At 44.7% G+C, this 27,028-nt stretch overlaps 2 protein-coding genes across 12 annotated transcripts in view; both read left to right on the top strand.

Annotated features, from left to right (window-relative positions):
- Positions 1-2,889, top strand: part of LOC114047370 (whirlin-like) — a 134,603-nt gene extending 131,714 nt beyond the window's left edge. For all 9 annotated transcript variants that reach the window (XM_027868195.1, XM_027868194.1, XM_027868192.1 and 6 more), the window contains 2 exons: positions 583-705; positions 1,572-2,889. In XM_027868195.1, coding sequence (XP_027723996.1) covers positions 583-705; positions 1,572-1,754 — 306 coding nt within the window. In that variant the 3' untranslated portion in view covers positions 1,755-2,889. The remainder of the gene's footprint in view (positions 1-582; positions 706-1,571) is intronic.
- A 5,204-nt stretch (positions 2,890-8,093) lies between these two features.
- The window catches only part of LOC114047098 (AT-hook-containing transcription factor-like), a 70,460-nt gene continuing 51,525 nt past the window's right edge, over positions 8,094-27,028 (top strand). Inside the window, exons 1-2 of one of the 3 annotated variants that reach the window (XM_027867826.1) lie at positions 8,099-8,288; positions 9,919-9,965. Coding sequence is in view for 1 of the 3 variants with exons in the window: in XM_027867824.1 (XP_027723625.1) it covers positions 8,240-8,288 (49 nt within the window). In the remaining 2 variants the exon portion in view is untranslated. Of the gene's footprint in view, positions 8,289-9,918; positions 9,966-19,921; positions 20,066-27,028 lie in introns of those variants that run through there. The other 2 variants (XM_027867824.1, XM_027867827.1) reach the window with 2 other exon arrangements.

The raw sequence follows: 27,028 nt of genomic DNA, 5'->3' as shown, positions 1-27,028 counted from the left end.
AGGGTTGTCCCCTATAAAATAACTCAGCATGTAATAAATAAACACACAAAAACTGGGAATCAGTAAACCTGGGTTCTAATCTTTGCTGTGTGTGACCTTGGACAAGTCACTGACCTCCCTTGGACTTCAGTTTCTTCATTATGGTAATTTGTAAATTCCTTGAAGATGAAGACTATATTGTATGTATCCCTTCTACATGCTACATGCATTATACATGGCAGACTTAATAAATATTTGTTGAATGACTGGATGAGTTTTTTGTTTTTTGTTTTTCCTTTTTGGTGAGGCAATCGGGGTTAAGTGACTTGTCCAGGGTCGCACAGCTATTAAGGGTCAAATATCTGAGGTCAGATTTGAACTCAGGTCCTCCTGACTCCAAGTGGATGAGTTTTTTAAACAAGTAGTTTGGATCCAATGAACTCTAACGTTCTTTCCAGTTCTATGAACCTTGGATAGGGCCAGGAAGCTTAGAAGAATCCAAACTGTCCAATTTTAGAGGCAAAAAGGAAATCTAACCAAGACCTTTAAGGGACCCACTGAAGGGGCAGCATTTGGTGACGATAACATTTCCTCTGCCGTCAGCCTGGCCTCCTGGAGCCCACATCCTCTCTGATCCGAGTGATGAAGAGCGCAGCCACCTTGGGTATTGCTATTGAGGGTGGTGCTAATACTCGACAGCCCCTGCCAAGGATCGTCACCATCCAGGTATGGAAAGAAGCAACATCTGGGAAAAGCAGAAACTCCTTTTTGGTTTCCTCTAGACTTGGCTATGTGTCTCCTGCTTGCATTCTCCCAAGCAACCAATGTGATGCCACTGCAAATTCCAGAAAACATTAGGAGGTTAAGAATTCTAAGTGGCTCCAGGACTCTTAGCCTCACCCCACCTCTTGCCCCTACTCTCTCTCCTATATTTCTTTTCCATAGTGGTATCTTAATCAAAGCAATACTAGGGCTCTATCCAAAATATTTCTGTGCTTTGAAGCTTACAAAGATGTGATCTGGGAACACCGCTAATTTCACCTTTGCCATTAGCCCTCCCACAAACATCCTCCTACCAGAAGTCAGGAAGGGTACATAACCATGAATCAGGGTCTTAGGGCTGTAGAATAAAGACTCAGTCCCTGATTTTAGAGAGACCTTAGATGGAAGCAAGGAATTGCACGGATTACTACCTGTGTATTGGAGCTAGGTGGGGAGGGGAGTCTGGGATAAAATCAGTCTATAAAGTTAGAATGGGTTGGTGGCTTCAGCCACCGGGATATTTAATATCATCTTTATGCTCTGCTTAGGTGTACCCATAGGTTGGCACAGCATGTGTTGGGTGCAGGGGCCATTTTACATTTGTATGTGAGCATTACTATATGCGCCAGCTACCACACACATGCAGAGGGCATTCTTGGTAGCTACTCGAGTGCATGTAAATAAGAATTAACGAGAGCAAGCTCAGCTCCTGGCTGTGGCCGTCTGAGGCCAGGTGAATCCAGCCTATGGTCTTTCGGAGCCACCGGTAGCTGGCCTAGGGTCGTGGTTATTGTGAGCTGACTTCCTCTTCCTGTGTCTCCTCTTCGCAGAGAGGCGGCTCTGCCCACAACTGTGGGAAGCTGAAGGTGGGTCATGTGATCTTGGAGGTGAATGGCATGACAATGCGGGGCAAAGAACACCGGGAGGCCGCCCGCCTCATTGCTGAAGCCTTCAAGATGAAGGACCGGGACTATGTGGACTTCCTGGTTACGGAGTTCAATGTGATGCTTTAGGGGAAGGACCCCCAGAGCCAAGTAGAAAGATGGCCCAAGAGAGAGTGCCCAGGATCCAAGTAACTAAGTGCAGTGGCGGCTCTGATGAGCTCTGTGTTGTGTCTCACACGTGTAAAACTGCACGTAGCTCCACGTCAAACAGATGCTCCTTCCCAGATCCCTAGTGCCCCCCTCCTGGCTGTGGCAAGGTGATGTGACACGCCTGTTCCAGCCAGCCCTCCAGCCCAGATTAGGGCCCACCTACTCCCCTTGCCCTCAGGGAGGGTCTCGTTCCCAGGCACACGGTCAAGCTGGCTGCTGGCAGAACAGACAGACAGACAGACAGACAGACAGACAGATCTTAGCATCCCCTGGTTTAGCAGTCCACTCCAACAGAGCCCAGAGAGCAGGAACGAAGATGGGGAAACAGGGAAGGACTAAGAACAAGGAAGAGGCCCAGGAGGGAGGGAAAGCAAGAACTCTAAGGAAAGAACAGAAGAGGAGCTTAAGCTTTTGTTCACCCCTCCCCTGACCTGCTCACCGTTGTCACTACGTGGCTCCGCCTCTGTGTTAAGGGGCATTTCCTGTCTTTACCATGTGCGCGGCTCTGTTGTCCTTCACCTTCACCCTGAACCCTTTGGAATCCTTCCTGAGTTGGGTTAGAGGTTTTTCTGCCCTGCCTGCCAGCTCTGGCCTCCTCTCCGCCTTCTCCCACTTGTGCCCCTTGAAGAGAGGAATGTGTCCCATCTGCCCCAGAGGAGCTTGGCTCCATTTAGTATCCCCTCTCCTTCCTCTGAGAAACTGTTAGCCAGAGCAGGGGTGAAGAGAGAGCTCTGGGGTCTTGGCTCTGCCAGAGGTTGGTCCCCGGGAAATGCCCTACAGCAATCTGAGTGCCACAGACTGGGTGGGCAGCAAGTGCCCTCCTGCCCTGGCTGTTTATTCCACCCAGCTTACTTCTCCGCTCTCTTACTCATTATTTATTTTCTACCCTGTCAGCCATGGATCCCAAGCTCCCCCCTCTCCAGCACCTGTCCTGTCTGGCCACCCTGTGCACAGCCTAACAATGGATGCCTTGTAAATGGCCAGCAATGTCAGTGTATTTATATAAAGAGCTTGTGACTTTAATTTTTCAATAAATCTAACATGTTAGGAAAAAGTGTACTGTGGGGCCTGCCTTCTTCCCACTGGAGAGTGTCACTGGGTCATGGCCTCCCACTAAGGATCTTCTGTCTTCTAGGGTTATTGTACAACAGTATTTAATGAGTTTTGGATCTCTCTCTGATACTGACTAGTTATGTGGACTTTGGAAAATCATTTAACCAACCTGTGCCCCATTTTCCTCATCTGTAAAATGGAGGTAATACCACTTTGAATGTCTTGACTAGGGGGGTTGGACTAGATGACATCCTGAGAGCTTTTCTAGGACTAAGTTGTATTAGCTGATAAGCTCCTTGAAGACAGGGACCACATGGGATTTATCTCTTGTGTTTTTCCCGTTATTATTCCCATTGATGGATTCTATGAGTTTGTAACTCAAACTGGGCAATCCATTCTGCTGCATCCCTCCTACAGGCCACAAGGGGGCCAGCTTTGACCTGATTGAAGACCAGTCTCCCTTGATATCTCAGCTGCACATTGAAAGGAATGGAGTTTCTCTGGCACTTCCAGAGTCTCTGAAGGTGCCTCACAAGGCAGTCCATTGGAGGAAAGCAGTGTGGCATAATAAAACTATAACAGGGTTTAGAGTCAGAAGCCTTGAGTTTGAATCCTTTAGCTGTTACTTAATTGCCTCTGTGACTATGGACAAGTCTTTGGGTCTCGGTTTCTTAGTCTTTAAAATGAGAGGGTTAAACTTCACAGTCTTTAAGATCCTTTCAAGGGCCAAATCCTATGACATTTGCGAAATCCGTCTCTCCTCACAAAATACTGTGGAGGGTTTCTGTATGATATCCAGCTGAGATGGCTTACCGAGGAGTATTTCAGAAAGACTGTCTGGGGCCCTAATAACCAGAGTTTCAGAAATGATTTCTAAAGTTCATTTTATTGTAACCTCAGGGCATCTGGCTTGGAGTAGTCTTTTCACAAAGGAATGAGTCCAGTTGTATTTGTGAACCAGCTTCCCTCAGTAAGCAAGGCGAATTCCCATCAAATCAATCAGTCAATTGGATATTGAGGGATCAGGCAAGACAACCAGGCACTCCTAGAGCATATACTTTGAGACCTCTGTTGACAGCAAAAGATGGGGTTAGAGTGAGTGAATCTTACCCAGGGATTATGCCTATGCATCTGTGTTCCTAAGACCCCTGCTATGGATATATAATAATATGGATGAAGTAGAAGCCTTTGTCCATAATAAGAACTTATAGCCTAGTGGGAGCACAAAATTAATACTCATCTTCATATCCCCAGTGCCTTGTATATACTAATTGCTCAAAAGCTGTTGAATGAATAATAGGATAGATAACTTACACATATACACACATATGTGTGAAATGGCATGGTTTAGTGGAATACATACTGGAGCTGAAGTCATAAGGCCTGCATTTGAATCCTGACTTTGACTAGATCTATGACTTCGGGCAAATCATTTAATCTCTCTTGAGCATCAGCTTCCAAATGGAGAAGCATCATATATAGTAGAAAAAAAACTGGACCTGGAGTCAGGAGAGTCCTGACTCTGACACTTGTTCTCTGTGTGATCATGGGCAAGTTCTACCTTCTCAGAGACTCAGTTTCCTCACTTGTAAAATAGGGATAAAAATACTTGTATTAGTTCCTTCCTTGGGGCAGTAAGGTGGCCTAGTGAATAGAATGCCAGGCCTGGAGTCAAGAAGACTTCTCTTCCTGATTTCAAATCTGACCTCAGACACTTTCTAGCAAGGTGACCCTGGGCAAGTCACTTAACCTTGTTTGCTTCAGTTCCTTCACCTGTAAAATGAGCTGGAGAAGGAAATGGCAAACCACTCCTGTATCTTTGCCAAGAAAACCACAAATGGGGCCATGAAGAGTCAACTATAATTGAAAAACAACTGAACGAGAAATCTTCTTCCTATAGTTGTTATAAGGATCAGTGAGATACTGAATGTTAAGTGAATTGTATACCTTAAAACTATACATATAGGCTGTCCAAAAGTGCTACTGTACTGAATACTATGTTGTTATTAAGTTGTTTTTCAGTCATGTCTTGACTCTTCATGGCCTAATATTTTCTTGACAAAGATACTGGAGTGGTTTGCCATTTCTTTCTCCAGCTCATTTTACAGATGAGGAAACTGAGGCAAAGAGAGTTAAGTGACTTGTCCAGGGTCACCCAATTAGTAAGTGTCTGAAGTCAGATTTGAACTCAGTAAGATGAGTCTTCCTGACAGACCCAGCATTCTATTCACTGTGCAACCTAGCTGTCCAAACACGGTGTAAAGGACAGTTACTATTAAGGCGGGGCAAGAATGCTTGTATTACCACCCTCACAGATTTACGTGAGAAAAGTGCTTTGTAAATCCTGGTAACTCCCACTTAAAATCAATAAGTCAGATAGAAAAGAAGTGGGCCATGTAGAGTAACCATCAGGCAGGAGGACACTCTCTGCCCAGCACAAAGACTCATCATATCCTATAAACAATGCCTCATATTTTTAGCACTCAAATGTTTAAAAAATGCTTTTGTCACAACAATCCTGCAAGACAGATGATAGCACTATGGTCATCTCTGTTTTACAGATGAGAAATTGAAATCCAGAGGAGGACAGTGGCGTACCTAAGCTTACATGGTTACTAGATTTGAGCCCAGGCCTCCTGCCTGACTCCAAGGCTCATGTTCTTTCTGTAGAATCACACTAACCTGGTCTGGACCTCAAACAGTCTTGTCCCGGCAATTCAACAGGTACACACATAGCTATGATATTTTTAAAAGATAAGTTGGGAAACCATTACAGCCTATTACTGTGGTGTGAATTGTAAGGGCCATAAAGATTTAAAGGAGGCAGAGAAAAGTACAGAATATACGTTTAATTGCAGCCTTTAGGAGCTGCTGCCCCCTGCTGCCCCTGTAACTAGGAACATTTTCATTGGGAGCAAGGGGTGGTAAAGTAGTATACCCTAGAAATAATCTCAAGGTTTCTCTTCTGCTGCTGAAAGTGAGGCTGCTGAGGAGGAAAAGACTGCTGCCCTTGGGAGGGTAGATGGAAAGCTTGATGGGGTAGTAAAGGCATGGGTGGATGAGACCCCTAAGGGGCAATTAGGATGTTTCACTATTTCTAAGGAAAGAGCTAGACAGGAGAGGAAGGTTCAGGTAGAAAAGTTCAGCTATAGCTTCTGCCACTATCAAGACAGGAAGCACAACACCCCTCTCCCCCCCCCCCCCCCCCCACCCGCTCCCAGTAAAAGTGCTGTCAGCTCTCTATAAATTACCCAACTTGGGGAAAAGTTCCAGCTGACCATCCTACTTATAACCCTGTTCCTTACTCTGGAAAAAAAAATTAAGCAACTTAATTCCATGAACCACTGAGTAAAACTACAGTTCTCTACTGGTGAGGGGCAGCCCTCCATGCATTAAAGTGATCCAGAAAAATGTTCTTTCCTCCCCCCTCATTCCAACACATGTATGCTAAGCCGTGCCCACATTGTCCTGAAAGTAGAAGTTCCATACACCCAGAATAAGACTTCCAGCAGGTATTAGTATTTCTTGTCTCTGAAGCCCAGAACACCAGAATCTCCGACACGGAAGAGATTCAGTAGAACTCTGAGTGGAGGCTGGGGAACAAAGTCTGAGAGTCAGGAGATCTGGTTTCTAGTTCTTAGCTCTACCTGGCACTAACCCATTGTGTGCTTTGGGCCAAATCACTTAACCACACTAGGCCTCAATTTCCTTACTTGAAAAATGGACATATTAGACTAGATGGTCACATTTCTGTTTCTAAAGGTTTATAAAGCACTTTTCTATTCTGTGATGTAGGCAGTGTAAGTATCATTAAGCTCCCTTGACAGGTGAATAAACTGAGGTGTTGAGATATTAAGTGACTTGCCCAGGGTCACACAGCTAGTAAATGTCAGGGCCAAGGTTTGAACCTTGGTCCTTTGGTGCCATATCTAGCACTTTCTACTGTAACAAGCTAAGTTCTCTCCACCTCATTCTATGATAATAAAAATGACACTAATACCTCAAATTTATATAGCAATATACAGTTTACAAAGCACTTGCTTCCCAACAGTTCGGTGAAATGGGGAGTGCTAGTCTTGGGTTTATGGGTAACCTCCCAGCCTCAGTTTCCCCTTCTGTAAAATCATGAGTTTGGACCAAATTATCTCCAGGGTCTTTTCCTTTAATATCCCTGGGGACAATTGGAGGAAAAGTAAATTTAAAACCTCTAGGTCCTGGCATTAGAAAAATAACCTTCCCACTGAGGGAGCTTTCTTTTCTTTAGAACGTTCTACTTTCAAAGTTGCCTACTGCCAAAATGTCTCAGAGCCCAGCCTCTGGGTTAAGTGAAAGCAGGTCATCGGCTCCTAGGGATGAAGAAAGGGGTTGTTTTTCTAGCGTCACTCACCCTGACTTGGGCACCTCGTGAAATCCAGGGTTTGAAATACTGAGAATAAATAAAGGGGCTGGAGGGAGGGCGGTGAGAACTATGGATTCCCTCTGGCAGATGAGCAGCCATGGGGGGAAAAAGAAGGATGTCGACAGTTTTCCCAGAAGAGACACAAGGAAACACTCCCATCTCCTGTGTCAACAAAACATGAGTTCTCAGAACTGGGAGGAGCCTTGGAGTCTAATACCCTCGTTTTACAGTTGGGGAAACTGAGGCCGAAGATGAAGACAACAGAAGAGGGGAGGGAAAAAGGGAGTGGGGGTTGCAACGGGGATGGGAGAGGAAGGGAATGGAGGGGAGGGGAAAGAAGGCAGTGGCTGGTGTAACGGGGATAGGAGAGGGGAGGGGAAAGAAAAGAAAGCAGAGGGTACTGACTTAGAGTCAAAAGATTTAGAGTTCTGGCTCCCCTATTGGCTACCTGTTTGATCTTGGGCCCGTTTTCTCTTCAGTGAAATAAAGGAGTGTCTGTCAGCTCATCTGAGGTCCCTTCCAACTCTAAATCCCACCTTACAGTTCGTGGAGGCCCGTTAATGGGCCTTCCCACCCGCATCCCTCAATGCCTTCTCCAGGAGGACGAGACTTTCCGTACACCCCTGATTCTGTGAAGGGCGGGCAGAAACGGATGCATCTCCTCGATTGGTGGAGGTGGTTCAATCCCCGCCTTCCTGGGGCCGTTCCCTTTATCCCATTGGTCAGATCTCTAGAATTATGCTAAAATTGAGCCAAGCCCCCCTCCCCGAGCAGCTGCGACTCTCAGATTGGAGACTATTGTTTGCAGTGTTTTAACTCCAGGAAATTGACTAAAGGAGGCGGGGAAGAGTTTTACCCCGAGCTGGGCTGGGTTGCTGGGCTGGCGGCTCCGGGGGCCCGGGATGCGGAGGAGCGTGGCATCCCACTCAGTCTGGAAGGCTGGCGAAGAGGAATGACGCCCATCCCCACCTGGCATCAGGGTGGCGGCTGCAGCAGCTCAGGTGAGACGGGGAGAAATCACGCTCCAAAGCGGTCGGCAGGAACTTTCTCCAGCTCTGGGGAGGCGCGGGCTGGTCCTGTAGCGTGTTCTGTGCCGGGCCCCAGCTCCGTAGGCAAAACGGGGTGGAGGAGAAACTACGTACCGGGGTACCCCCCCCCATAGGACCCCATTCTTCTCCGGACATATCAGAACTATAAACATTTTTTTTTTCTTTTTCTGAGTGTGAGGGCTTAGTCCTAGATCGGCATGACTTTGGTTAGGAAGCTTTAATCACCCTGAGTCTCAGTTTCCTCGTATGTAAAACGAGCGGGTTGAACCTGGTGATCTTGAAGATACCTTCCAGGATTCACGTTCTATTCTTTGATCCTAAGAAATCTGACTTTGGAGTCAGAAGACTTGGGGTTCCCAGTTCAACTATCCTGCATACTATCTATCTGCTAGTAGTATAGTCACTTGGCCAAGTGATTTAGTTTTTCCTCTTATTAGTGAAGTGAGAGGGTTAGACTAGATGATTCCTGAAATTCCTTCCAGCTCTAGATCCTTTGACTTCCTCATTCTGGGTCTCAGTCAATTCATCTGTAAAAGTAAAAGGGTTGAATTAGGTTGTCTCCAAGGACCCTTTCATCTCTAAAGTTATTTTTCCGTGATTCTATTAACTTGTCTCCCTGGGGAAAACAAAGTTTTTTTCTCTTTCTTTCTCTTCCCTACATCCCCAGAGAAGAGATATTGGACCATCTGGAAGTATTTACAGGTGGGATAGGTACCTTCATGGGAAAGGGTCAACTTCTAAATCCCTGAAGTGTTTCTTGGGGTAGGTTTGGTGGGGCAAGGAAATATCTTTAGTAATTTCCATGCACCCCAATCCCATATGAAGGATTTGCCTGCAGTTTTCTGGACAGGAAGTGGCATCGGGGGTGGTGTGGCTCTATATACCAGGCAAGCCCACCTTTCGAGGAAGTTCCGCTGAGGAGGTTTCAGGGATCTGGATCTGTTTCTGAGGTTGGTGTCTTGGGGCCTGAGTTGCTGTGGTTACCCCCAGGGAGGTGGCATACTTGCCTGGGCCCTGGTTTGTGTGGGTCTCACTCACTAGGCAACCAAAGGCACACTGGGCTTCGTCTCTGGCAAGAAGCTGTGAGTTGACCTATCTCATGCTTTTCCATGAGCCCAAAATAATTTCCACCCTTTTCTGGGGGTTGTGTGTGTTTTGGGTGAGGGAGGGGTGAAGTTGAGATGGGATAGTGAAAGGTGGTGGGTGAAGACCACAGGGACTCGGTCCAATTATAACATGAGTTTGTTTGGCGTATTTTTAGTCACACAACAGAGAGAGAAAAGGGGAAATGGGTATAATCTAATGATTGGTGTGGTGGTAGAAATCAAGTCTTCTGAGGAGACAAGCCATACAAAGAGGCACAGTGGAAAGAAAGCTGGGCTTGGAAATCAAGAGATATAGGTTCTAGGCCTGACTCTTTGGGAAGCCTGATGCCCAGATAGCAAAAGTGACTTGCTCACCTGTAAAATGAGAGTATTGCAATAGATGGTCTTTAAGATTCCTTCTGATGCTAACATTCTAGAATCCTGAGGGTTTCATCCTGGGTTTTATTTAAACCTCTTTTTTTTTTCTTTTTTTGAAGAGACCTATGATTTCACAAGATCTTCTGAGGAACCTCTACTTAGGCAGGTAGGCACCCTTTCTGCAATTTATAGTCATCTTAGAGAGTATCCCGGGACACTGAAAAGTTAGTTTGCCTAGGATTACATGGTCATCAGGCATGTTGGAGGTAGGACTTGAACCCAGGTCTTGTAGATTACAAGGTCTACTCTCTGTCTGCTGCTTCTGAACTTTTCTACGCAAGAGATTTCATCAGCTCTCTAGGGTTGCTGACTGGAGTACCTCAGAAGATGCCAAGTTTTGAGAGTTTCCAGGGAGATTTGGAAAAGTTGGGAGCAGATGTGTGTCATCTTGCCTAGATGATACTTTGAAAATTGATACGTACCATTTAAATTCCTATTTCTCCCACTTGGGGGAAAAGGCATTTTTAAAGCCTCTAGGGCCTGGCATTAGAAAAACAACTTTTCTATTGGGAGAGCTTTCTTTTATTTAGAACAGTCTACTTCTAGGAAGAACCAGGCCTAGAATCCAAATCTCTTGATTCTAATGAACTCTGTGATCTTGAAAAGACATTTAATTTTGGGGCCTCAGTTTTCTCATCTGTAAAATGGAGAGTAATTGTCCTGCCTTTTCTTTCTCTACTATGAGAATCCAATGAGAATGGATATAAAAGCTTTAATAAATTGTAAAGCACTGTCTTTATACTCACCAGCTCTTATCATCACTTCCTAAGTCCTTATAGTAGATTATAGATCATTTTAGATCTGGATGGAAGCTCAGAGGTTACCTATGTTCCAGGGATGGGAAGCCTTTGGCCTTGAGGTCACATGGGGCTCTTTAGGTCCTCCAGTTTGGCCCTTTGACTGAATCCAAATTTCACAGAACAAATCCTCTTAATAAAAGGATTTGTTCTGTAAAACTTAGACTCAGTCAAAAGGCTGGGCATCACAGACCTGGGTTCTGGTCCTCCTTCAGGCACTAAACCCAGCCTTGTGACTTCAGTCCAATGATTTAACATCTATGAGCCTCAGTTTCCTGTAGTGGAAGGGACATAATACTCCCTAATCACCTCAGAGGTGTGAGGATTGAGTGAAACAGGCTTTTTGATGATTAGAACTGAGAGGGACCTTAAAAACCATCTAGGCTAAGCCCCTCATTTTACAGAAGGTGTTAAGGAAGCCTACAAAATGGTAATTCATTTAAGGGGATTAGTGGAAGAGTGAATAGACAGGTAAGGTGGGATCCAGTGCATGCCATACAGAGACTGATGGGCTGGCCTAGGGTACTTCACTGTAGTGTGAGGGCAGGCAATCTACAATAAGTTCACATTTATACCAAGCATTTTTTAGGTTTAAAAAGCACTTTTCTCACAATGTTCCCACAAGGTAGTTCTTGCAAGTATTACTATTTCTAGTTTACAGATGAGGAAATGGCGAGTCATAGAGGTTGAGTGATTTGTCAATGGTCACGTAGCTAGTGGGTGTCTGAGCAGTAATTAGAACCCATGTGTCTTGACTTCAGGTCCAGTACACCTCCCATTTCATTAGGCTATATGGTGCTGGTGCTGGTTTGGTGTGGAAAAAGGAGATGCTTAGTTAAAATCTGTTTTAACACTTAAAAATTTTTTATTGACATCTTTCATTCTTACTTATTACTTCATCTCCCCTTCCCAGCAAGCCACACCTTTTAACAATGAATGAATGAATGAGTGAGTGAGTGAGAGAGAAAGAGAGACAGACAGACAGACAGAGAGAAAGACAGAGACTGGGGAGAGAGGGAGAGAGGAGGAGAGAGAGATTGGGGAGGCAGTTCAGCAAAACTAACCAATACATCAAGCAAGTCTGACAGTACAGGTTAGCAGTTCTCGAACTGTTTGGACTTAGAACCCCTTTTATACTCTTAAAAATTAGTGAGGACCGCACCCCCCTCCCCACTCCAAAGAACTTTTGTTTAGGTGGGTAATATCTATTGATACTTACTGTTAGAAATCAAGATGTCTTAGTAGTGTTATGAAAATAGTTTTGAACACATGAACTCTAAAAAGGCCTCAGGGGCACCCAAGGATTCCTGAGCCATACTTTGAAATCCTCTGGTATCAGCAGGGTTCACTACCCATAGTTCTTCATCTTGGCAGAGGAAAGAGTTGCATTTTCTCATCTCTTCTACGGGTCCAACCTAGGTCATAATAATTATACAGTGTTTGTTTTCCGTATGTTTACTGTCCCTTCCATTTGCATTGTGCTAATCATTGTGTATATTGCTTTTTGCTTTTCTGCTTCTGCTTCCTTCATTGTGCATCTGTTCATCTAAGTGAACCTGCTTCCCATGCTTCTCTGAATTCTTTGCATTCAAAATTTCTTCCAGAGCAGTACTATTGCATTTGAATGACTGGCTTTTAAATATATCAGCTTTTGGTCTGGTGGTCCCAAGCCTGGAAGCAAGAGAGTGTGGTAAAATGGCTGTAAAATGGATTTCTTCTGTTGAGGCATAGTTTAGACTTGATGCCTTCTGAGGTCCCTTCCAATTTTGACATCCTGTGAGGCTGGGAATATCCATTAAGAGCATTAATGACATTAATGACATAGAAATCAAAGGAAGTTACAAGTGTGAAGGCAATTTAGTTATTTGCAGAATGTGCAAGATGAGCCAAGATTGATCCATTGAGAAGGGAAAAAAAAGACAGTTTCCAGCTCTCCAGATCAGGTTCTTAAGATGTACTACCTTGGGTGTAGTTTGGGAAGGGGCTGGGAGGGGCATAAATCAAGGCCAGAAGGGAACATCAGGGGAAATCCTACTTATATGAGAGGGAGGGTAGTGAGAGAGACACAGTTAACTCTGGTACTTTCAGAGGACCCTGCTTTATTCTTCTAGTCTCTTTATCATCCTTTCACTCTGTGAAACCTGGCCCAGCTGGCACCCTGGCACAATCAGTGTTGCAGGAATCCTGCTTATTTGGAGGAACCAGTGCTCTTTTTCACAATCCTAAATAATCTTAGAAATGCCAGGTTAGGGAGCAAGGGCTTTTTAAACTTGTGGGTGATGGGCAGCCCAGCCTTGAAAGGTTTTGAGTAGAGAAGTCACAGAATGATAGTTATGTTTTAGGACAATGAACCTGGTGGCCTGTGCACAATAGACTGAAGAGGGACCTAGTAGAGAAGAGACCAGGAGAGTTCTTAAGAGTCTATTGTAGTAGTCTAGGTGTGAAGTAATAAAGGTCTGGACTAGGGTGGGGTCAATGGAGGAGACAATGTAGGCAAGAACTACTGGACAGGTAGGTATATTCCTGGCCTTCCTCAATGTTCTCTTACTCCAGGGTGAGTACCATTCTCCATTACAGGTGTCTTTGGCAACCTTGAGCCAAACCTCTGTTGCCAAATTGGATGCCCTGGGCTCCCAGGGGCGAAGGCTGATAGCATCTTTAACAATGTTGCTTAGTGCAGCCACCTGGACTCCTGCCAGAGACCAGCCCAATATTGGAAGATAAAAGAAACTATTCATCTACACCCAGGACATGTGCAGAGGGAGGGGCTAGGGCATGGAACCAAAGCAAGAATATATCTGGCTGACAGGTCCCTTTGTGTCTAGCACCATTACCAATGGAGGGAATGAAGGACAAGGATGGCATTGCTCTGAGGGAAACTCACCCGCCATATGATTAAGCAGTTAGAATTAACATTTTTACGTTATCACCTTCTCCCAGAATTTGGAGGAGATGGTGATATATCTCATATTCTTACTTCCCTGCATGGGACCAATACTGTATTTCAGGAGATGCCATGACTTAATGGACCCATAACTGGCCCCGAAGGCAGTAGGTGTTTGTCTGAATCCTTGGCTACCACTGGCTTTCTAGGTGACCTTGGCAAACTCAAAAGAGCTCTTATCCACCCACCCATTTCACAGATGAAAGTCTCAGTTTTCTCAGTAGGGACTGGATGAACACCTGTTGGGGGTCTCATGGAAGGGATTTTTTCTGTTCAGTTGTGGTTTGGACTGGATTCCTTCTGAGGTCCTTTCCAACTCCCAGATCCTATAGAACTTCAAAATCCAGTAAGACAATCAAGGTCATGAAAGTCAAAGGATGTCAGAACCGGAAGATAACTTAATTCATCTGTAAAATGAACAAGTTGGGCAGGATTATCCCTGAAAAAGAAAATAACTTTAGCAAAGTCATTTATTAAAATAAAATGCTGTCCAATTGTAAGGCCTTATGTAGAAGAGAAGATTAATTCAGCTCTGGGAAATTGTTGTTGTTGTTTGCCCTTTGTTCTTGAAGAGGACCATGACATCAGGGAGGTGACACCATGACATTTGTGCAAATTGGATTTAAGTGAGGGAAGGCTGTGCAAAGTCACCAGCCTCACTTTCTTCTCCAGAGCCATCTGAGTCCAGTGGCAAGCTATAGATCAGGATGACTAACCCTAACCCTAGATGCAGTGGGAAACCTTGGCCTTTTTAAGCTAAGGTCTTTCTCAGGTCTCAATTTGAGTGAGGCAATGCCCTTTCAGTGATTAAGGCTAGGTAAGAAATGAGGCAGAGAATGACCTTTTTCCCCTAGTCAAAAAAAAAAAAGAAAGAAAGAAAGAAAGAAATCCAGGTTCCTTGTGAAGGAAATTGGATGGTGAGCCTAGGAGTCTAAAAATAAATTCCATGTCCCTTGTCTGTACTTTCTTGGATAGGATGCCAGAAGTTTGTATTTTATCCTAGAGATCTTAAAAGTGGGAGAGAGGGTAGGTTGAAGGTGGGGCTGCATTGGTACTCATTAAGGTCAGTGGAAGTGTGGGTGAGATCAGTACCAGTTTTGTAGGCTAGAGATAAAATCTTTGAAACTGCCTACAAGGGTATCTTAACTTATTTATCATCAAGGGATGATTTCTAAAGACAGAGGCTAGAAGACCAGGCATCAGAGTATGTATGTTTCAGGTAGTAGAAGTAGTTTAGCAATAGGCATGAAAAACAATAACACAGGGTAATAAAATCATAGGCTCATAGCATCATAAATTTAGAACTGAAAGGGGCCATGTTGTCCAACCCCATCATTTTACAGTTGGGCCTAGAGAGGATGTGTGACTTACCCAAGATCACACAGGTGTGGCATTTGACTCCACAGGCAATACTCTAATAGCAACTGCCATTTTTATAGCACTTAGATTCAAAGCATTTTTCTTTACAAAAGTCTTGTGAGGTAGGTCTTACAAGTAGCGTTTTCCCCATCTTACTGATAAGCAAACTGAGTCTCAAAGAGGTTAACTCTCTCACCATGGGTCTCAGTGGTAATAATTGTCTGGGCAGGGATCTGAACCCAGGTCTTTCTTAACCCCAGGCCCCTGTGTTCCCCACTAGACCACACTACCTGGGGTGGGGGTAAGCTGATATCAGAAAGTGACATCTTGTTGAGGTTGAGTCTGTTCCCTACCCACGCTTATTTCCTAGATACTAAACTGATGATACTGTTAAGACAAAGAGGAAGTGGGTTACAGGCCTGGGGGACATCGTGCCAGAAGAGTTGTTGGACTCTTAGTAGTTCAGCCAGCCAAGGTAAATGAAATAGCTGGGCAAGAACATTGGCGGGCTCATTTTCTGAAACAATAATTTCCTGACACCTAAACATCCTAACTGGTCCTGGCAGTCTCTCTGGAGAGGCAGCTGTCCCCTCAGGCCTAGCAGCCTCCCCCAGCCCCTCCAGACACTCCCTGGTTCATTCAGTGACTTTCAATGACTGCTAGGGCTTCACAATTATAATCCTTGTATCACTAATTGCAGAGCGCTGCTTTCTTTAATCACCCCCTCATGGAAATGTCAGGCCATGATACGCCCAGAACACAATGGCCCCAGCAGTGCCCAAGTCACTGGAGGGAATCTGAGCATCATTAGTGCCAGAGGAAACTCTACTGTTGGGCTGGGGAAGAGGGGGGAAAGGCCTCTGTTGGGTAATGATGGGCTTACTCCTCCTCTGGCCTTGCTGTTCTGCATCACACCTGTGTGGCAGGCAGAAGTTAGATTCATCTGCTCTACAACACGGAGTAAGTAGCCATCCCCCCATGCCTCATCGCACCACCCACAATAGCAATGACAACGGTTTGCAGAACACCTGCCCCTCCCGCCAACCTGGTGACAGAGGTAGTGCAACTATTTCTTTATCTTCTGATCCAGATTGGTGATTTTATCCATCTGGGTAACTTCCAGTGTAGAAATTCCCTCCACCAAGGCAAAGCAGAACATTTGTAATTTAGAGTCTCGGAGGGTTGCCCAGAACACTGAGAGGTTATGAGGCTCAGGGCTACACAGTCAGTATGTCAGATGTGGGACTAAAGCTTTGGCCTTCCTGAATCTGAGGCAGGTTTTCTATGTACTATACCATATTGCTTTTTGTGAAGGTAATAATAATAATAAGAAAATTAATAATAGCTTACATTTATATAGTGCTTACTATGTGCCAGGCACTGTGCTAAGTGCTTTATAATCATAATACCACTTGATCTTTACAACAACCCTGGAAAGTAGGTGCTATTATTATCTCCATTTTATAGATGAGAAAACTGAGGCAAACAGAGGTTAAATGACTTAACTAGTGTCACACAGCTAGTGAGTTTCTGAGGTTGGATTTTACTATTATTCCTCTGATACTCGAGAAAGATCACACAACTAGTTAGGGTCAGAGGTGGTCCTTGAATTCTGAAACCAGCTAGTGATCTTACTTACCACTAGACCATGTGCTTACAGGGGGACAATGTGGGATCACAGGACTCATATCTCAGAGTTAGGGAACCTGAGTTTTGAGTAAACTGAAAAGTTCCATGAGGTGCACAACAATTTATGATGCTAGACCCCATTATTCTAGGCTCAGAATAGCTAAAATACCTGGAGAATGTTTAGCTAGTAGGGGCGGAGTCAGGATGTGGGTCAACTGGGGGCATGGAAGCTGCAGGAAGATCAATCCTTTCTGTCTCTGGGCTTTTGGTCCCAATGAAGGGGTCACAGAATTTCTGTCCTGTTCTTCCCAATCCCTTTCCCTTACCCCTACCTCATCCCAGCCTTTGGAGTAGCAGGCTTCAGAGATCATGTCTTATTCACTCCTGTACCTCTTTCAGTCCCTGGCGTGGGATCTTGCCCATAGCAAATGCTCCTTCAGACGGTGTTGAATTGAATGTCCTCCCTGGCTTCCTCTAAGTCCCTAAAGTGAAGCTGATGACTTTGCATAGCCCTTCCTCACTTAAATCCAATTCACTTACAAGTCATGATATCACCTAGTTGATGACATGATCCTCTTCAAGATCGAAGGACAAACAACATCAAAATCCTATTGCCTATAGGAAGCCTTTCCCAACCCTTCCCAATTCCAGTGCCTTCTCTCTGTTAAGCTATTTATCCCGAAAATAGCTTGCTTTGTATATTTTTGTTTGCATGTTGTGTCCCCCATTAGATTATAAGCTACTAGAGGGCAAGGACTGTTGAGGGCCTCTTTTTGTATCCCCAGTGCATAGCACAGTACCTGACACATAATGTTTATTGAATTGAATTGGATGTGCATGAGGTGTTTCAGCAGGGCCTGAACAGCACCCACAGGCCTTGAGGCCTAGTTGTATAAAGTGTGGGCCTTCTGTCCTGAGGAGGTGGGGGTAAAGGGACTGGTTAGATGGGGAAACACTTTGCCTGGAGGGGGCTAAGGAAGAAGCAAGGAGCATGGAGGAAAGGATAATGGTGAAGCTGGATGGAGCTGGCTGGTAAAGAAAGTCAAAGCAGACACCAAGGAGCTGGATTCCAAATGCTTCAGCTGGCTAGGAGGAAGTGTGATACAGTGGAAAGAGGCTCTGGAGTCAGAGGCCTTGGGTTCAAATCTTACCGTTGGCATTTATTGACTTTGTGACCTTAGGCAAATCACTTACCCTCCCAAGGCCTCAGTTTCACCATCGGTAAAGTGAAGGCTTTGGAAGAGATGGCGTTTCAGATCCCTTCCAGTTTTAGAACTCTGGTCCTCTGGCTTGCTGGAGGGAGCAATGTGGGGGACATGGATGGGTGAGGGAAGAATTGATAATGGAGGAGAGAAGATAATTCACACATTGATATAAATCTATAGGCTATGCTCATATTGATCCCTAGGATGCACAACTCATGATGCTGAACCCCATTGTTCTGGGCTCAGCATAGCTAAAATACCTGGAGAATGTTTAGCCGGTAGTGCAGAACAGGGATGTGGGTCAACTCGGGTCAAGGAAGTTGCAAAATGCTTCATCCTTCCTTCTTCCAGACTTCAGAAAAATACCTATATGGTCCCAATGGAGGGGTCAGGCAGGTTCTTTCCTCTTCTTCTCCATCCCCACCCCTACTCCCACCTCAGCCCAGCCCTTGGACTAGCAAAGCTCCAGAATGCTTTTAATTAAAAGGCTATGGGAACTCTAGATTAAAGCTTTAAAGTGGAGCCCCTTTATAGCCATAGAATAGGTTTGGGATGAGGAAGAATGGGTGGAACTATAATTTTTGTTGTTGTTGTTGGGTAAGAAGTCAGGTCCTATGATTTTTTTCTTAAAATATATTTTTATTTATTTCATTAAATGTTTCCCAGTTATGTGCAAACACTTTTTAACATTGATTCAAAAAACTTTTTGAGTTCCAAATTCTTTCCTTCCTTCCTGCCCCTCCTCTACCCCTTTAGACAGCAAGCAATATGATATTAATTATACATATGAAATCATATAAAACATATTTCCATATTAGCCATGTTGCAAAAGAAAATACCCCCCAAAAATCCCTCCAAGAAAAAATAAAGTAAAAAAAAATGCTTTAATTTGTACTCAGAATTCATCAATTCTCTTTTTTGGAGATGGATAGCATCAGAGTAGCTAAGTCTTTCACGGCTGATCTTCCTTACAATCTTGCTGTTACTATGTACAATGTTCTCCTAGTTCTTCTCACTTTGCTTTGTATCAGTTCATGTAAGTCTTTCCAGGTTTTTATGAAATTGTACTGTTCATTATTTCTTATAACAATAGTATTCTATCACAACCATATACCACAATTTGATAAGCCATTCCTCAATTGACTGGCATCCCCTCAATTTCCAATTCTTTTAGACCACAAAAAGAACTGCTGTAAATATTTTTGTACAAATTGGGACCTATGATTTCAACCTTGTTGGGGAACTCTTGAGGTAGAAACTCCCTCCTCCAGTTCATGTTGGCAATTCATATGCAACTTATGGTCTTAGAAAGCTGTCTGGGGCATCCAGAGGTTGAATGACTTGTCCAGGGTCACATAGCCAGGTATTTGAACCCAGGTCTTCCTAACTCCAAAGTTTGCCTTCTGTTCACTATATCCTGCTACTTCTCTGGATTGTGTTTTGTTATTTCCATATTATGCAGATCCCATAGGGACTGCATCAAAGTATAATGGAAGGAGTCCTGGGCTTCGAGGTTCTTACAAATAGGATTATGGAATCCAGAACTATACTCTAGACATCCTTGAATCCAAACCTGTCATTTTACAAGTAGGGAAATGGGAGACCGGAGTAGAGAGGGAAAGTGACTTGTCTAAGGTCACACAGGTAGTTAAGTAGCAGAGTCAGAATTTGAACCCAGCTCCTCTGACTCCAAATTTCAGTGTCTTTCTTCTACCGCCAAACTACCTTCCAGTTCTGCCCACTTGATGTGCAGACTTAAGCAAAGTCACTTGCCCCCCTGCTCTGTCTGTTTGCCCATCTGTAAAATGAGGAGTTTGAACTAGATTGGTCTCTAAGGGCCTCTCCCGCTCCAACATTCTGTGTTTCATGCTCTAACATTCTAATGTTCTAAGGTCCTTTTCAGATCTAATGTACTATACTTCTCTGGTTCTTTTCCCAGCCGGTGAGAGACCCATAAAAGGTCTCTAAGGGGTTAAGATCTCTAAGTCGCTTGCTCATATACACACACAGACACCCTTCTCACTCTCTGACGAAAACTTGTAGGAAATCTGCCTGTGCGTTTCCTGCTCAGCTTGTGAAGAAAAGGCAGGGGGCGGGGGAAGGGGTTGAGGGGCAGAGATGTGGGTCTGTGAGGGCTCCTTTGCCTTGCTGACAAAACGACCTGGAAGTGTGCCAGGGAACCCGGGAGAGATGGAGGGAGGGAGGCAGTGCATGTTAGAACAAAGAAAAGCCGAAGTCTCCTGAGACCCGGACCCGACTGGGGAGTCCTCAGGTCTGTCCTGGACAGAGAGTGGTGAGCACGGAGTGGGGAGGGGCAGTTGAGTGGCGCAGTCCTTTTGGCTGGTTGAATAAAAAAAACTGAAAGAATGGAGAGGAGAAGCAGAGCCAGGCTCTGAAGGAAGACAGTAAGTCAGGAAGAATATAGCAATTGGGTAATCAATATGTGTAACCCTTCTCTCAATGTGCTGCCCCTCCTCCTCCCCTTCTACCAGTGCACACACTAGTGGGGGGAGTTGCTGAGCTCCTGGAAGGAATGGGAGAAGGGCTAGGAATTTCTAGAGGTTACATCAGCATCCAGAGACTAGGCAGTTCTGCTAATGCGGATGCAGCCAGGGAAGCTGTAGTCATGAGACACCAGTGTCCCGGTTGGAAGGGTGGACCAGTGGGGTTGGGCCAGGGTGAAGTGTTTGTGATTCAGGAGAACCTAACTCATAGCACAGCCGTAGCTATACACAGCAGATGAACTCTGACTGCAGCGTGTTCCCTCTGACCCAAGAGGCAGGGCGGAGCAAGTCTAACTCAGCCCCTCAGTCAATTAGAAGGGCCATGGCTTGAGACTTCTTGAGATTGAGTCCTGAGTTTCCATTCTGATTCTGCTTTGGCTCCATTGGCTTCTTGTGGTTTGAGCCTCCTGAACCCAAGGGAGAGGAGAAGTGGGCAGAGCCATTTCTTCCCTTCTCAAGTGAAACTGCTTTGACTTAATTGAGTCAGAGCAGGGCTGATGGTAGGGGCTTAGAGGGGGTGGGGTAGGAGGTAGGGTACCTACCCTAAAGCCCTTTTCCAGGGTTCTTGTATCCTTTGCCTAGCAACCTGGCCTCCCCTCGCCCTCACCCCAGCTGAAAACCAGATTTCTCATGGCCTTTCCCCTGCTATGTCATTGCATGCTCCACCATCAGGGTGATCTTTCTCCAGTTGTGACACAGTTTTCTTTGGGTGCAGTGGGAAGTTATGTGCATAGGGGATTTCTTCTGTAGAGCTCCACAGTGTCTTTGGGTTGGTGAGCTGAATGAGGTTGAGCACTGTGGTATTGGACTCAGGGTTTACTGAGTTCTTAGCTTCCATTACTGTATGGGAAAGTTCAGCATTTCTTGGGTGCTCATTTGGTCTTGTAGTGAATAGAGTATGGCCCTTGAGTGCGGTATCTTTCATGTAACTTGTGTGTTTGTTGTGGGGCAGTGAATGACTTGTAAGAGTATTTATTGTTGGATAAACAGGTGGTGTCTCTACTCTGTGTCCTCTGGGAGTCAAAATGACTCAGGGACCAGCAGATGTGGTTGAAAGTTTGCTAATTAGGAGTCGAGTCCTGGGTTCTGGTCCAGGCTTCACCATTTACCAGCTATGTGACCTTGGACAGTCACTTTAATTCTCTGAGTCTCACTTTCCACTTCTGTCAAATGGAACCAATAACCCTCTTTCATGGAGGATTTTGAGCTAAATAGGACCTTAAAAATCACATAGCTCAACCCCCTCATTTTATAGATGAAGAAATGGTGGCCCAAAGGGATAAAAGAACCTGTCCAGGGTCACATAGTTTTGAACCTTAGGCTGGCTTCTACAAAAGTTTCAAGGATCAAATGAGATAAAAGATGTGAAATTTCTCTGAAAATGATTCTTTATGTAAAAATAAATATGGGATTATTATACTCTGAGGAGAAGTAGAAAACACAGGGATATGAAAGAAAAAGAAATTTTTTTCCCTCCATGGGAGACCTGAGTAGCTGCACTTTACAAGACAGCTAGAAGAGATGAGGCTAGCCCAGAGAGGTAATAGAAGCTCCATCACTTCACTATGATAATATGTCAGGGCCATATCCATGGTGCCAAGGGTCTTGGTTGATGGCGTATCAATGAACACGTAAAGGGCAGGCCACGCCAGTGTCTTGGGGCAGATGTGAACCCTGGGGACTTGTAGGACTCTGTAAATGAGAGGGTGACCACAGAAGACTGATGCTCTACCCCCTGTAGTCAAAGTGAGATTTCTGCCCAGGGTGACTCATCCCAAGTGACAGGAAGTTCCCCTTTTTACACTCCTGGGCCCTTGCGATTGGGTGGATGGTAACTGAGAAACCACATTGAAAAAAAAAAAGAAAACCTGACCCTTTAGTTGGCCTCCTGGGGCCCCTTCATCTAACATTTTTTTTCCCCCATAGGGAGAAAAGTCCACACCTAAGTCTTTGTAGAGTGAGTGCTCCTGTCAGTCACACCCATGTTAAGATGCTGGGCCAATTTGATGCTCTAGGCGCAGGGGTGGGGAACCTGCAGCCTTGAGGCCACATGTGGCCTTCAAGGCCCTTGGGTACAGCCTTTTGACTGCGTCCAAGTTTTACAAAACAAATCCTTTCATTAAGAGGAATCCAATTCAGTCAAAGGGCAGCACTTGAGGACCTGGAGGGCCACATGTGGCCTTGAGGCCCAAGGTTCCCTACCCCTGCTCTAGACCTTTTCAGATAGAACATTTGAATTCATTCAGCTTTATGGGTACTTGGAGTCTGGTCAGAGTTTGTGATTATAAGAGTTGAGAAAGGTCCGTATGCAACTATTTTTGGAGAGAAAGGGGTCTCCAGGGAGCTGTAGGGCCTGAGAAGCTAGTGTGTGACTTGGGCTACAGGCAGGCTGCCTCTTAAGGGGGCTGGGAGGAAAGCCAGGCCAACTGTCAGCAAGCATTTCTAAGCACTTACTATGTGCCAGACATTGGGCTAAACACTGCAGATACCAGGGCAGGTCAAATGACAGAGAGCTGCTGAGCTCCAGCACTAGCAGGGAGGTGCCCTGGAAGCAGAGCTGCATTTGGAATCAGAGGACCTGAGTCTGAATCCTGGCTCTGATACTTAGGGACAAATTATTTATACCTTCTGGGCCTCAGTTTCCTCATCTACAAAATGAGGAAGCCGTGACCTTTCAGATGCCTTTAGGCTTTGAATCCAAGATCTTAGCTCTCTACCCTGGCCGCAGACTTAATCCTTCCTTCCCTGCATACAGTGTCTCTCAAGGTCTTTCTCTTCCCTCACCCCATTTTACTCCTTAATATCTTAGAGATTCCCTCATTAAAGGCAGAACCAAATCTTTCAAAGGGCATATCCAGAAGCATTGTGGAATAGTGAGAGAGTACTGAATTGAGAGTCAAAAAATGGGGTCCAGGCCTCCAAACCCCCTTTTCTGAGACTGACTCAGCTTGCAGGAGTGGAAAAGTCACCTCGCTTCTCAGGGGATTTCTCCCTATCTATAAAGTAAAGGAGTCAGACTAGACCAGTAGTTCTCAAACTTTTTGGCCTCTGGTCCCCTTTATACTCTTAAAGATTATTGAGGACGGCCCAAGAGCTTTTGTTCGTATGGTTATATCTATCAATAGTTACCAAATTAGAAATTAAAACATGTTATTATTATAAAAATAGCCTTGACCTTGAGGACCCCCTGAAAGGGTCTTGGGGACTTTCAGGGTTCCTCCAGTATACTTTGAGAACCACTGGACTAGTTGGTCTCTAAGCTCCCTTGTAGTTCCAATGCCCTGTGGTCTGGGATTGAGGAATTAAGTAGTCTAATATTTGGAGCGGGGTTTGTATAGTTAGGATTCCTGCCTGGAGCTCTCCAACACTGCCTTCCACCAAGCATCCAAAAGTGATGGAATAAAAGCCATTTGGCCACTGAATGCTCCCAACTGACGTCATGGCCCGTGACAGTAGAGTCTGTGTCTTCAGTTGCTGCAAGTGGAGAGTGATAAAGTCAGTCCTGGGAGCTGATCCACACTTGCAGCTGCCTTCTGTGACCATTTTCAGCCTGGCCCTAGGAGGGAAGAGCTGATGCCAGGGAGAGCCTACCTGGCAGGAGGAAGGCCCAGTGAAGTGTGAGGCCTTTGGGCTGCTTAGGTTCTGCCTTATATTTACTCCCCTTCATCTTTCTTGCTCTCAACTCACCTTCTTCTCTCTTTTTCTTTTGTTTATTTTATTCTTTGAGGGGTTTTAAAAAGGAGCATGCTGTAGGGGAAAGAGCCTAGGAGTTTGGAAGAGCAGGGACTCAGAGGTAGGGAACCTGCGACCTCAAGGCCGCATGTGGCCCTCTGGGTCCTCGAGTGCGGCCTTTTGACTGAATCCAAACTTCGCAGAACAAATCCCCTTAATAAAAGGATTTGTTCTGTAAAACTTGGACTCAGTCAAAAGGCCACACCCAAGGACCTAGAAGGCCACATGTGGCCTCATGGCCACAGGTTCCCCACCCCTGAAGTCTAGGTTCTAATGCCAGATTTGCCATTTTGGAACCATGGGTGATGGATGCCTTCCCTACTCTAGGCCTCAGTTTTCCCACCTGCAAAATGAGGAGTTTGGGCCACACCAGGTTTTCTTAAACTTCTAATTCCATGAATTGGTACAAGTCCATGATGGCCATGAAAATGGTATAGTGGAAAAATAGTTGGATATGGCATCAGGATCACTTGAGATTCCACTTGCACCTCAGATACATACTTCCTGTGTGCCCTGGCTAAGTTACTTAACCTCTCTCAGCCTCAGTTTCCTAGTCTGCAAAATGGATTGTGGTGAAGATCAAATGAGATTATGTAAAGTGCTTTGCAAACCTTAAAGTGCTAAATAGATGTTAGCTATTGTTTTGATGATGACAAAGTGTATGGGTACACAAGACTTTTTGTTCTCAAAAATTCTTAATTCTTAAAATTACTGAATTTTTAAAAAATGATTACTTTTCCCACCCTGGCCCTACCATGCCCACCCATGACCTTCTCTTCTCAATAGCTCCCAGTCTCTTAGCTGCTCCAAGTCACTCACCTGGGGCTGTGAAAGGTGGGAGAGTCTCCAGTAGAGAATTTAAACATTTTGCCATCCAAGGTATAGTTTGGGATGGGATGTACTGGATGAGAAGATTCTGAAGGCCCCTTTCCAGGCCTGATGTTTCATAATTCTACATACTTGGGTCTCTTCTATTACTAACATTCTATAATTCCACCTCTTGAGTGGTGGAAAAGCACAGCTTAAAAAGGCCATCTCCTCTCCAAGACCTTTGTTTATGCCCCCACCTAGAGCTCTCTCCCTCTTGAAATCACTTTTGGTTTTAGTCCAGACCTGTGATTTTTCACTGAAATAGGGATCTCCTTCTGCCAATGTAGACTAGCAACTCTTTCTGTAATTTGTAGTTTTAAAGGTTGCTTAGGATGCCGAGAGATTAAGCAACTTGCTCAGAATAGCACAGTCAGTCTATGTTTAAGGTAAATCTTGAACCTGGGTCATCATTCCTCTTAAGCCAACTCTCTGTCCACTATGCCCAGCAACTTTGTATTTCCTTCTCTTCATATGTCACATCCCCCGCAGAAGAACGTAAACTCTTTGAGGGAGAAAGCGTGTTGAGTGTCTCTTTAGCTCCTACTGCCTTGTATATGGGCAGGTACCTTGCACATTTAATAAATATTTGTTGAGTTCTATAAATTTACTTCTTACTGAGCAAACTGGGACTGCCTTTCATTTGCCCAAGATTTACATTGCTTGTATTTCTGGGTTGCATAATGATTAGAGAGCTGGCCTTGGAGCCGGGAAGACTTGGGTTCAGGTCTACCTCTGACACATACAAGTTTTGTGACTCTGGGCAAGTCACTTAATCTCTCAGTGCTCTAGGCAACTCTATAAGATATAAATTGCAGAAAAAAGTGCCAGCCTGAATTGGTAGGAGTTTCCTTACCTGAGAGTTCCCTATACCAGGGAAATCATACCTCCAGTACCTGTCAAGTCCCCATGCTATCTCTATCCAAATCTCATATCTCTTGTCCTTGTGTCTCAAGATTTAGTGAAAAGTTCTCTACTTAAAATATTCTTTTCCTTTTAGGTAGTTAGAGGTTTTGTTTTCTTTACTTTAAGGAGAAAGTTATGCCAGTGACTACTCTGTAAATAAAGGCATCTGCCATCCAGTTGCCATTGCTCCATCTCCCCAGGAATGGTGTTAACCATAGGATTCCTTAAGAGATCCCTGAATGAGTCAGCTACGGGCTTGGAATCAGGACAACTTGGGTTTAGATACTTCCTCTGACACTAACTGTATGACCCCAGGCAAATCACTTAATCTCTCTGAGCCTGTTGGGGATATTATTATCTGTAGTACCTGCCTCAGTGAGGTGTTGGCAGAAGTATATTGGTAAATGTTTTAACAACTAGCTGTCGAAAAAATATATGTGCAACATAATTTTAAGTTTCCTTTGCATTATTATTAACATTTTCTCCATCACTTTCTTAAGTCTAGACAACCAACAGGACAATAAGTCAAGCCTGATTTGTAGCATTTGCTGATTTCCAAGGTATAAATGTTCACACTAAAAATTTAACAACCAGCTTTTGAGAGTCAATATAAACTTGTTCTAGCACAACCCTGGGTGATAGAAGTCTCAAATGAAACTGTGTATGTAGGTGCATCTAGGTGGTGCAGTGGATAGAGCACCGGCCCTGAAGTCAGGAGGACCTGAGTTCAAATCTGGCCTCAGACCAAACACTTGATACTTACTAGCTGTGTGACTGTGGGCAAGTCACTTAACCCCAATTGCCTAAAAAAACAAACAAACAAACAAACAAAAACCAAAAAAATGCTGTGTATGTAAAGCACTCATAAGCTTTGAAACACAGTAAAAAATCAGTTATTGTTATTAGGTAAATAAATATTTTCATATATTTAATTTTTCTTGAAGTGAGGTTTCCTTGTAGGCATCAAAATTCCTCTTTCATTATGTCTCCCTGAAGGAACGGTGCTGAGAAGAAAAGTCACAGGACCCTTTCCAAGCCTAGAGTGACATCATTGAAATGAAGAGACCCAAGTGACCTCCCTTGCCCACTCTGCTCCCTTTCTGGTCTCCTTCATCACTATACCAAATATGGCCAGTTCAGTGCCATTAACTTCCTAACCTGAAAGGTGAAGCCTCTTGGCTCTTTAACTAAATGGCTATGTAACCCATAGGCAAGTCATAAGTTTT

This window comes from Vombatus ursinus, unplaced genomic scaffold (genome assembly GCF_900497805.2).
Source record: "Vombatus ursinus unplaced genomic scaffold, bare-nosed wombat genome assembly UNPS02014786.1, whole genome shotgun sequence".
Taxonomy (NCBI): domain Eukaryota; kingdom Metazoa; phylum Chordata; class Mammalia; order Diprotodontia; family Vombatidae; genus Vombatus; species Vombatus ursinus.
This window is presented reverse-complemented; position numbering and strand designations above follow the sequence as displayed.